This window comes from Hemitrygon akajei, chromosome 6 (assembly GCF_048418815.1).
Source record: "Hemitrygon akajei chromosome 6, sHemAka1.3, whole genome shotgun sequence".
Classification (NCBI taxonomy): Eukaryota; Metazoa; Chordata; class Chondrichthyes; order Myliobatiformes; family Dasyatidae; genus Hemitrygon; species Hemitrygon akajei.
The window spans coordinates 22305784-22317775 of record NC_133129.1 but is presented as its reverse complement, the minus strand read 5'-3'; the positions used below and the strand labels follow the sequence as shown (position 1 = coordinate 22317775).

At 47.8% G+C, this 11992-nt stretch overlaps 1 protein-coding gene across 5 annotated transcripts in view; it reads left to right on the top strand.

Annotated features, from left to right (window-relative positions):
* The first annotated feature begins 3808 nt into the window (after positions 1 to 3808).
* Positions 3809 to 11992, top strand: part of LOC140728905 (succinyl-CoA:3-ketoacid coenzyme A transferase 1, mitochondrial-like) — a 69816-nt gene continuing 61632 nt past the window's right edge. For 3 of the 5 annotated variants that reach the window (XR_012099203.1, XR_012099204.1, XM_073047990.1), the window contains exon 1: positions 8199 to 8374. Coding sequence is in view for 2 of the 5 variants with exons in the window: in XM_073047990.1 (XP_072904091.1) it covers positions 8312 to 8374 (63 nt within the window). In the remaining 3 variants the exon portion in view is untranslated. Of the gene's footprint in view, positions 3933 to 8197; positions 8375 to 11992 lie in introns of those variants that run through there. The other 2 variants (XR_012099205.1, XM_073047992.1) reach the window with 2 other exon arrangements.

Sequence of the window (11992 nt, the reverse complement as noted above, 5' to 3'; positions counted from 1 at the left end):
GCTGTCCCGTAGCCTGTTGGTCCTGGCTTTAATGCTGTGGTGCCATTTGCCAGACAGAAGGAACTGAACAGTTTATGGTTGGGGTGACTGGTGTCCCCAATAATCTTCCAGGCCTTCTTTATGCACCTGCAATGTCGTCAGTGGAGGGAAGTTCACATCCACAGATGCATTGGGCTGTCTGTACCGCTCTCTGCAGTGCCCAGCAATCAAGGTTGGTGCAGTTCTCATACCAGGCAGTGATACAGTCAGTCAGGATAGCACCCTGTCGAAGCTCATGCAGAACTTCTTTGATTGCCTGAGGTGTAAAAGACACCGCTGCGCTTGTATACAGAGCCGGTGTGTACAGTCCAGGTGAGATCATTGGTGATGTGTATGCTGAGGAACTTGAAACTACTCACCCTCTCAGCCGCATACCCACTGATGTTAAACGAGGCGAGCCTGTCTCCGTTCCTCCTGTAATCCACGATCAACTCTTCTGTTCTTTGGACATTGAGGGAGAGGTTGTTATCCTGGCACCGCCGTGTCAGGGTGTTAACTTCTCCTCCGTAGGCCGTCTTGTCACCGCTACAAATAAGGCCGATCAGTGTCGTGTCATCTGAAAATTTGATCAGCATATTGGAGCTGTGTGTGGCAGCACAGTCATAGGTGTAAAGGGAGTAGAGGAGGGGACTCAGGACACAACCCGGGGGAGGGCACCTGTATTGTAAGGCAGCAGTGAGGGGGCCCATCCTTACCACCTGCCAGTGATCTGACAGGAAGTCCAGGATCCAGCTACACAAGGCGGGGTGCAGGCCGAGGCCTCTGAACTTCCTGTCAAGTCTGGAGGGAATTATGGTGTTGAATGCTGAACTGTAGTCCAGGAACAGCATTCTGGTGTATGCGTCCATCTTCTCCAGGTGAGTGAGGATGGTGTGCAGTGTTGGGGTGTTGTGTCATTGGTAGACCGGTTCCATCGGTAGGCGAATTGTAGAGGGTTAGTGTGGGTGGTAACATGCTGCAGATGTGGTCTTTAACCAGCCTCTCATTTAATTTGCTTATAATTGAGGTGAGTGCGACGGGGTGCCGATCGTCCAGGCATGCTACCTTGGTTTTCTTAAGCACAGGGACAATTTGAAACAGGAGGGAACTACACACTGGGAAAGGGAGAGATTTAAAATGTCTGGAAACACACCAGCCAGTTGCTCTGCACACATTTTGAGAACCTGTCCTGGGAGGCCATTCGGCTCGTCTGCCTTGAGGCTGTTGACACATTGCAATGTTTTATGTACTTCAGCCTCAGTCCAAATCAGGTTTAATAGCACTGGTATATGTCATACAATTTGTTGTTTTGCGATAGCATTACATCCCAGCACAAAGTAATTAAGAGCATGAATTACAATAAGAAAGATATATTAAAAATAAATTAAATAAGTAATGCAATAAGAGAAATAGTGAGGTGGTGTCCATGGGCTCATTGTCCTTCAGAAATTTGACGCCAGAGGGGAAGAAGCTGTACCTGAATCATTCAGGTGTGTCTTCAGGCTTCTTGATGGTAGCAATGAGAAGAGGGCATGTCCTGGGTGATGGGGGTCCTTAATAATGGATTCCATCTTTTTGAGGCATCTATCATCTTTCAAGAAGTCCTCAATGCTGGGGAGGTGAGAACCCCTGTTGGAGCTGGCTGAGTTTACTGTGGCCCCTCCATACCAGATGGGTTGGGATTCTGCAGAAGCTGGAAATCTTAAACAACACCCACGAAATCGAGACCCTTCTCAGCCCAAAAATATCAACTGGTTTTACCCCTCCACAAACGCTGCCTGACTTTCCGAGTTCCTCCAGCATTTTCTGTGTGTTTACCTGCAAGTACTTGCATTTGGGGGACAATGAATTCATCCAGGATGCTAGCCCAGTCCCTCTACAGTTACACAAGAGATTCCACAGATGCTGGAAATCCAGAGCAACACACACCAAGTGCTGGAGGAGCTCAGCAGGTCAGGCAGCAGCGATGGAGAGGAATAAACAGTCAACGTTTTGGACTAGGAATACAACAAGAGATTGAGCAAACCTGGGTTGTTTTCTCTCGAGCAGCAGAGACTGAGGGAAGATCTGACAGAAGTTTATAAAATTTGAGACACAGATAGAGTAGACAGACAATATCATTTCCCAGGGCTGCAATATCCCAGAGGGAATGCATTTAAGGTGAGAGGGGTAATTTCAAAGGAGACGTGAGAGGCAGGTTCTTTACACACAGAGTGAAACCGGCTTAGAGACTTTTAAGAGATGTTTAGATGGGCGCAAGAATGTGAGGAAAATGGAAGGAAATGGACATAGTGTAGGCAGAAGAGATTAGTTTAGCTGACCGTTCGATTACTAATGAATTTGTTTCCGCACAACACTGTGCGCCCAAGGGCCAGTTCCTGTGCTGGAGGTTCCTGGTCTATGTTCTATGTACGTGGTCCTCTACAATTACTTACTGTTACAGTTACTTACAAGCTCTAACATGTTTCTATCTTGCAGCCACAACAAATCCCTACTAACTACGTATCCTGTTGGTGTAGTAGCCTTTGCTGTTGCTTTAAATCCTTCTGTGCCACCTTCTGCGGTTACAGTTTGGTTTTCCACAGCTCCTTTCCTGAGCAGCCTCTCTGCTACCCAAATTTGCTCAGAATAGTTTCTCTTTGCTTCTTTGGTTTCCTGCCCTAGTTCTTGCCGCCCCCTCTCCACTGCAGACGTCAAGCAGCCGCCTTTCACACACCTCCCCACGCAGGCTTTCTTAAAGCTGGACTGCAACAAGCACTTCAAGTTCAAGTTTATTGCCATCTGACTGTACATGTGTACAATCGAATGAAACTACGTTCCTCCAGACCACAGTCGAGTTTATCGACATCTGACTGTACACGTGTACAATCGAACAAAACAATGTTCCTCTGGACCACGGTGCACCCACAATACATATATTCCACACAGTACATAAAACAAAATATTACTACAAATAAATTAATAAAATATAATTCAAAATGCACGTGAAGTATTCAGCAGAAGGACAGTAAGCAGCTCAGTGGCCCAGTGACAAGACCTCAGTGGCGGCAGGGTATTCATTAGTCTCACAGCCTGAGGGAACGATCTGTTACCCAGTCTGGCAGCCCTGGCCTTGATACTCCTGTACCTCCTTCCTGACCCTAGTGTGTCAAAGAGATTGTGGGATGGTGGTCAGGATTGTCAGGCATGTGGGGCAACATGTGGCCTGGGACGAGGAGATGAGGCTGCTCTTTACCCCTCAGCCCACACTCCTTAAACCTCCGGAATCACGCAGAATGACTTACTGTATAAGGAAAGACTGAACAAGCTAAATCTGTTTATTGGGCTAGCGTACGAGGATAGGTTGCGTGAGTTTGGGTTTTTCTCATTGGAGTGACGGAGGATGAGAGGTGACTTGATTGAGGTGTACACGATGATAAGAGGCATTGATAGAGTGGACAGTCAGAGACCTTTTCTCAATGGCTAATATGACGGGGCATAATTTTGAAATGATTGCGGGAAAGTGTAGTGGGAATGTCAGACAGTAGTAGGGAGTGGTGAGTGTGTGGAACACGCTGCCAGGTACATGAAAGACATTTAAGAGACTCTTAGGTAGGCACGTGGATGATAGAAAGATGGGCTACGTGAGAGGGAAGGGTTGGGTTGATCTTACAGTAGTCGGCTCAACAATCTGTACTGTTCAATGTCCTATGCAAAAATATCAGATATTTCCTTGTTGGTAACTGAGTTTTAAAGAGATTGCTAATGTTAACGATGAGCAACCCATTGAACAGATTGCTTCTTCACACAGAATGTGGAATCTCACAGCCTGCACTAAAGAATAGCTGACGTGGTGAATGAAATGAAATGCTAAACCCTGGACCTCTCGAGTTTCCATGGGTGGAAGGGCATCAAGGGAAATGGAGCAGAGACAGGTAAATGTCACACTGACACCAGAGCAGCTCCAGGGGCTGGATGACCCAAGGAAGGCACAGAACAACATTCAAAAGGCATTCAGAGAACGTGATGGGAACAGCTTCTTCTCCTCTGCCATCAGATTTCTGAATGGACATTGAACCCATGAACACTACCTCACTACTTTTTTTTTTGCTTCTCTTTGCATTATAGACAATAGACAATAGGTGCAGAAGTAGACCATTCAGCCCTTCGAGCCTGCACCGCCATTCTGAGATCATGGCTGATCATCTACTATCAATACCCAGTTCCTGCCTTGTCCCCATATCCCTTGATTCCCCTATCCATAAGATACCTATCTAGCTCCTTCTTGAAAGCATCCAGAGAATTGGCCTCCACTGCCTTCTGAGGCAGTGCATTCCAGACCCCCACAACTCTCTGGGAGAAGAAATTTTTCCTTAACTCTGTCCTAAATGACCTACCCCTTATTCTTAAACCATGCCCTCTGGTACTGGACTCTCCCAGCATCTGGAACATATTTCCTGCCTCTATCTTGTCCAATCCCTTAATAATCTTATATGTTGCAATCAGATCCCCTCTCAATCTCCTTAATTCCAGCGTGTACAAGCCCAGTCTCTCTAACCTCTCTGCGTAAGACAGTCCGGACATCCCAGGAATTAACCTTGTGAATCTACGCTGCACTTCCTCTACGGCCAGGATGTCCTTCCTTAACCCTGGAGACCAAAACTGTACACAATACTCCAGGTGTGGTCTCACTAGGGCCCTGTACAAATGCAAAAGGATTTCCTTGCTCTTGTACTCAATTCCCTTTGTAATAAAGGCCAACATTCCATTAGCCTTCTTCACTGCCTGCTGCACTTGCTCATTCACCTTCAGTGACTGATGAACAAGGACTCCTAGATCTCTTTGTATTTCTCCCTTACCTAACTCTACACCATTCAGATAATAATCTGCCTTCCTGTTCTTACTCCCAAAGTGGATAACCTCACACTTATTCACATTAAACATCATCTGCCAAGTATCTGCCCACTCACCCAGCCTATCCAAGTCACCCTGAATTCTCCTAACATCCTCATCACATGTCACACTGCCACCCAGCTTAGTATCATCGGCAAACTTGCTGATGTTATTCTCAATGCCTTCATCTAAATCGTTGATGTAAATCGTAAACAGCTGTGGTCCCAAAACCGAGCCCTGTGGCACCCCACTAGTCACCACCTGCCATTCCGAGAAACACCCATTCACTGTTACCCTTTGCTTTCTATCTGCCAACCAGTTTTCTATCCATGTCAATATCTTCCCCCCAATGCCATGAACTCTGATTTTACCCACCAATCTCCTATGTGGGACCTTATCAAATGCCTTCTGAAAATCGAGGTACACTACATCCACTGGATCTCCCTTGTCAAACTTCCTGGTTACATCCTCGAAAAATTCCAATAGATTAGTCAAGCATGATTTGCCCTTGGTAAATCCATGCTGGCTCAGCCCAATCCTATCACTGCTATCTAGATATGCCACTATTTCATCTTTAATAATGGACTCTAGCATCTTCCCCACTACTGATGTTAGGCTGACAGGACGATAGTTCTCTGTTTTCTCCCTCCCTCCTTTCTTAAAAAGTGGGATAACATTAGCCATTCTCCAATCCTCAGGAACTGATCCTGAATCTAAGGAATGTTGGAAAATGATTACCAATGCATCCGTAATTTCCAGGGCCACCTCCTTTAGTACCCTAGGATGCAGACCATCTGGACCTGGGGATTTGTTAGCCTTCAGTCCCATCAGTCTACTGATCACCGTTTCCTTCCTAATCGATCTGTTTCATTTCCTCTGTTAATGTCAATGTCAATCTGTTCCATATTAAATTATATTTAATATAATTTTACATATGTATATTTATTGTAATTTATAGTTATATTAATCATTATATATTGCAATGTACTGCTACAAAACAAATTTCGCAACATATGCCAATGATGTTAAACCTGATTCAGACGTGAATAACAATGGGCAAAGCATAGGCAAATAGGAATAGCAGGTGGTCAGCATGGACCAGATGGACCGAATGGTCTGTTCTATGCTGTATTACTCTATGATACACAATGTTTTAGGAACAGCTGCTCACCCATGAGCAGCCCATGAACACTACCTCGCCACTTGCTCCTTTTTTACGTACTTGTTTTTGTTAATTTCTGATTGTAACCTATAGTAATTTTAATGTTCTGCACAGTCCTGCAGCCACTAAACAACAACTTCCACGAGAACATCGGGGATAATAAACTTGACTGTGATTCAAAGGCCTCTTCCCCGTTCTACACCATAGGCCTTCGCGTGTTAAAGGACCCTCCTGTTCCAGCACTTCACCGGGGAGGGAACTGGACAATATCTTTTAACTGCATAACAGAGTGAATGATAAACACAGGAGATTCTGCCAGAGCAACACACACTAAATGCTGGAGGAACTCAGCAGGTCAGACAGCATCTATGGAGGAGAATCAACAGTCATTGTTTCAGGCTGAGACCCTTGGCCCAAAACATCGACTGTTCATTCTTTTCCACAGATGCTGCCTGACCTGCCAAATTCCTCCAGTATATTATGTGTGCTGCTGAAAGACTGAACAGTTTCCTTGTGTTCCAGTGCGGCCATTTGTATCGGACTAGCTTGCTGGGTTACACAGCCATACTGGGTGAGTCGGGTCAAAGGCAACGCTCCCACTAAGGTGTGCACCCGCACACCTGTTGCTTCTAAAACACACACTGCGCACAATAGGTTGTCACCCTCTACCCCGTTGGCATGTTACTTGTATTTCACTATCATATACAACCATAGTTCATTTCCGGTTCTGACGCGGACGGTGTTGACAATGTGGAGTTTGCGATGATTTGTCTGCAGATTTTAGAACTGGCTTATTTATACTGTTTTTGTTGAAGAAATTATTGTGTGCGCACATGTTGTTGTCACTGGGTAAAAGATTGCATAGCACAAGATTTTTGCACACACTGATCGTCTCAAGTTAGAGGGAACATTGGCCAAAGGCCCTGTTTCCCTGTCTGGTGGAGTGGATTGATTCCAAAGGCCCCGTTTCCCTGTCTGGTGGAGTGGATTGATTCCAAAGGCCCCGTTTCCCTGTCTGGTGGAGTGGATTGATTCCAAAGGCCCCGTTTCCCTGTCTGGTGGAGTGGATTGATTCCAAAGGCCCCGTTTCCCTGTCTGGTGGAGTGGATTGATTCCAAAGGCCCTGTTTCCCTGGTGGAGAGGATTGATTCCAAAGGCCCCGTTTCCCTGTCCGGTGGAGTGGACTGATTCCAAAGGCTCCGTTTCCCTGTCCGGTGGAGTGGACTGATTCCAAAGGCCCCGTTTCCCTGTCATATGACACTGCTGGTGGAGCGGGTTGATATCAAGTCAACATATAAACCATAAGATTTCGGCAAACAGTGCCTTCGCTTGGGAGCAAAGACGTGCATTTATTTAGCAGCACTGGAAGGACAGAAAATGCTAGGCATCCTGACAAGTCGGGCAGTGTCTGTGAAGAGAAGTGCAGGGCTCAGTGGGCCGAAGGGCCTGTTTCTGGGCCGTTCCAGCCTCTGATGCAAGGTTCTGACCCAAAATTTCCTCCTCGGACACCCCTTAACCCTATCAGATCTCCAGGAGGTCCAGTGTTACTCCAGATACCAGCACCTGCAGTCTTCTCAAGATTCAACATCATTTAATGGCATTTTCAGTACACAAGGGCAAAGGGAAATTAAATACAGTTAACTGTTACTGCAGCACAAAAAACCACAATAAGGTAAAGAACACAGTAATTAAAAAACACAATAAATGCATAAGATAGCTTATGTACTTACTGATTTTATGTGAATAAAGTGACAGCAGGCATAGGAGTCGCTGTACATAAAGTTGGGCGCCACTTGCGGGCTGCCCCAGTTGGGAATGTAACCCTGGTTTCGATGCACATGCCATCGAATGTGAATGCCCGCGCTCTCCGCATATGCACTTTCTAAATAATTTCACATTTCCTGCCACTTACAAGTTTTGATAATGGAATTTATAAAAATTTATTGACGGTCGGGACAACGCTCGGTATTTTGTCCGCGCACACAGAACCTGCTTAAAGCTTCTGCGCCAGAGCTGGGGCTTGATTGACAATTTAAGAGTGCGCACCATTAAATGCCTCGCAAGCCCCTGAGCTGAACCAGAGGGCGGGGTTGTGTTGTTTTGGGAGGGGGAAGGGGCAGGTAGTTGCGAAGTGTTCGCTGCATTGGGGCAAGATTGTGGGCGGGCGGCTAGGCTTTAAGGCTTGTGCGCCGCTGCAGCTTTTTATAAACGGCCCGGCTCACTTCGCTTCTCGAATCATCTCGGTCTTGGGTTTCCGATATGGCGGCTCTGCGTGGCACGCTGCTGAGGGGGAGCCGGGGCATCTTTACCCCTTGGAGGCAGGTAAGGAGGGTGGCGGCTGCACCTGCGGCAGGGGCGGTGCGGTGCGGTGCGGGCGGGGCTGGGATGCCGGCTGTCCCACCGACCTGCTACCGAGGCTGCTGCAGCGGGCAGCGGGAAGGGCTGGGAGGGAGATCCAGGGGGTTCCTGCTGTCATTCGGCCAAGCCCCTCTGTAAAACACGCCGGGGAAATTGGACGGGGGCGCTTGCATTCCCCTCCCAACCTGCCAGCCTGGGTGTTTACCCCCCCCCCCCCAACCCTCCCCACCTGTCAGCCTGGGTGTTTACCCCCCCCCCCAACCCTCCCCACCTGTCAGCCTGGGTGTTTACCCCCACCCCTCTCGCTGCAAACTTTTGCCCGTCTGCCTTGCCTCCCGCCTGGAGTCCGGGCTGAAGCTCCCCGGGAGCGACAGGTCTGTCCTTCGGCTCTGGATATGCCCAGCTGAACCACCCCCTCTGCTTACACAGTGCCCCTAATACCCCCACGTACGTGGCTCTTGGAGCCACATAGATGCACTTTGGCGCACAGGAAGGCTCTAACACGTAGTCAAAACTGCCCAACGCACCACCGGCACCAGCTTGCCCGCCATCAAGGGCATTTATACTGAAAAGGGCCTGTACCATCATGAGCGATGTTACCTGGATCTATGACCTTGAATAGACTGTGTGCCCCACTCTCAAGGAATGAGGCCACATAGCATCTGGCAGGGGCACCATACTGTTTCCCCAGCAGTGAGGGTGATCACCTCACCCCCCTCCCCCATACACCACTACTTTATCATTTCCTGTTCGACACTCCTGTGCCTGGTGTCACTTTATGGACATACAGTCACTCTATGTATAGAAGCTCTCAGATGTTTTATGTTTATTTTTAGTGTTTATTTTGCACTGCATTATATCCCAAGTAACAATTATTTTGTTCTCTGTTACAATTGCAAGCAGAGTGGGTGGCAGCTGAGGGTTGTTCTGCCTGTGTTCTGTGAAGGTGGTTTGGCTGTGACTGGGGTGGTCTTGTGCCTGTGCTAGCCCACTCACCTTCTAGCCGAAGCCTCTGCCAGTGGTTCCTCCCACAGCTGTTTGTTCTCTAGTTTCCTGTTTCTGCAAACCATTGTGTCTTCATCTTGTCCCTTTTCCATTGAGCAACTTTCCCCCCCCACCTCTCAGATCTGAAGCGTCGACCACCCTCTGCCTCCACAGAAGAGTTTTGGCCTGTATTACTCCAACGTTTAGGTTGTTGCTCTGAATTCTGGTTCCTTCAGACTATTGTCTCCATCTCACCCCTTCCCCTCACCTTTCATACTGTCTACCATCCCCTTTATAGTGCTCTTGCGTTATAAATGCAGGCTGGTGTTTATGCACACTTTATTCCTTTTCCTCTGAGAATAATTCTGGGAATGAAAGGGTTAATGTGTGAGTTGCGTTTGGCTCTGGGTCTGTACTCACTGGAGTTTCGAGAATGAGGTGGGAATCGCATTGAAATCTATTGAAAAGTCTAGACAGTGGATGTAGAGAGAATGTTTCCTATGGTGGGGGAGTCAGAGTACAGAGGGCACAGCCTCAGAATAGAGGGGTGTGCTGTAGAACAGAGATGAGGAAGAATCTCTTCAGCTCGAGGCTGGCGAATCTGTGGAAGTCGTTGCCACGAATGGCTATGGAGGCCGAGTCATTGGGTACATTTAAACCAGAGAGTTTCATAGTTGGTCAGGGTGTCAAAGGTTACGGAGAGATTCTGATTTTATCACGTTTGCATCGAAACACAGTGAAATGTGCCATTAGCGTTAACAACCCAACACAACACAAGGATGTGCCGAGGGCAGTCCATAAGCGTCTCCACACGTTCTGGCACCAACACCGCATGTCCACGATGTTCAGCAGAATGACACAAGCAGCTCAACAAACCCCTTTTCTCCTGAGACACATCGCCAATCCAGGACAGACCGCCTCCACCACCAGTCCTTGGTCTTGGATTCAAACCCGCAGACATGGGGCCTCCCAGGACCCCCTCAGGATCCTGACCTCCATGCATTGACCTCTGTCCTTCACACTCAGATGTCTAACCCTGGTACTCGTGGACCCGAGGGCTCGTGGAGCAGAAACAGCTTTCCCCCCTCCTTTTTCCCCTCTCTTTCTGCCCATCACTCTGCCTGTTCTCCATCTCCCTCTGGTGCTCCCCTTCCCCTTTCTTTCTCCCTAGGCCTCCTGTCCCATGATCCTTTCCCTTCTCCAGCTCTGTATCCCTTTTGCCAATCACCTTTCCAGCTCTTAGCTTCATCCCTCCCCCTCCGGTCTTCTCCTATCATTTTGCGTTTTCCCCCTCCCCCCACTACTTTCAAATCTCTTACTATCTTTCCTTTCAGTTAGTCCTGGCAAAGGGTCTTGGCCCGAAACATCGACAGCGCTTCTTCCTATAGATGACCTGCTGTGTTCCACCAGCATTTTGTGTGTGTTGCTTGAATTTCCAGCATCTGTAGATTTCCTCGTGTTTGCTTTAGAAACTGCAGCTTTTTGAGTTATGGGCTTGTCTTGGGTCGCAGAGCACATTCCAGCACAGGAAGGAAATCCAGAGCAACACACACAAAATGCCGCAGGAACTCAGCAAGTCGGGCAGCTTCTACGGAAATAAACAGCTGATGTTTCAGGCTGAGACCCTTCTTCAGGACTGGAAAGGAAGGGGCAGAAACCAGAATAAGAAGGTGGGGGGGGGTGGGGGGGAGAGCTGGAAGCTGGGACATGATGGGAGGGGAAGAGGTGAAGGTCCGAAAAGAAGAAATCTTTTTTCTACCTTATCTATGTTTATAACTCTTTATAAACTACTATGATGTCTCCCCTCAGCCTCTGACACTCCAGCAAAAACATACCTTTTGTTCAACCTCTCTCAGTAGCACAGGGCCTCTCCAAGTAGCATCGTTCTGCAGAGTCTGTTGCTGAGTAACTGTCTGCCCTGTGTCTTTCTCTTTCTGTGTCACTGAAAGTTACTCCAGGGAGCTGAGTGAAATCGAAGTGTTTACCTGAGGCAGTGAATCTATTCCCCTATCCTGGATTTCAGTCAGTGTCTCTGTGAGCACACTTTATTCAGTCTGATTCCTGAATTCAAGTTCTTGTCTTTCTCCCACAGTCTGTTCAGGTTGAGTGCTGGTGCAGTACCTCCTGCTTGGTGGTGAATTGGTTAATTATTGTTGCATCTACCGAGGGACAATGGAAAAACTGCTTGCGTGCCATCCATACATATCATTTCATTGCGCGGGGCATTGAGGTTGTACAAGGGAACATCAACAACAAAGTACAGACTAGAGTGTAACACTTAGAGAAAGTGAAATGCAGCCAGACTGTACAGTGCAAAACCATATTGAGGTAGGCTGTAAGGTCTTATTGTGCCAGGGAATGTCTGATAACAGTGGGATCGAAGCTGTCCTTGAGCCCGGTGGCACAGGCTTGCAGGCTTTGTCTTCTGCCCAATGTGGGTGGAGGGAAGAGAGGGTGCCTGGGGTGGGTGGGGTCTTTAATTAGTTGGCTGCTTTACTGAGGCAGCAAGAGGTATAGATGGTTGATAACGGTAAGCCTGGTTTCCCTGATGTGACCATAAGACATAGGAACAGAATTAGGCCATTTGGCCCATGGAGT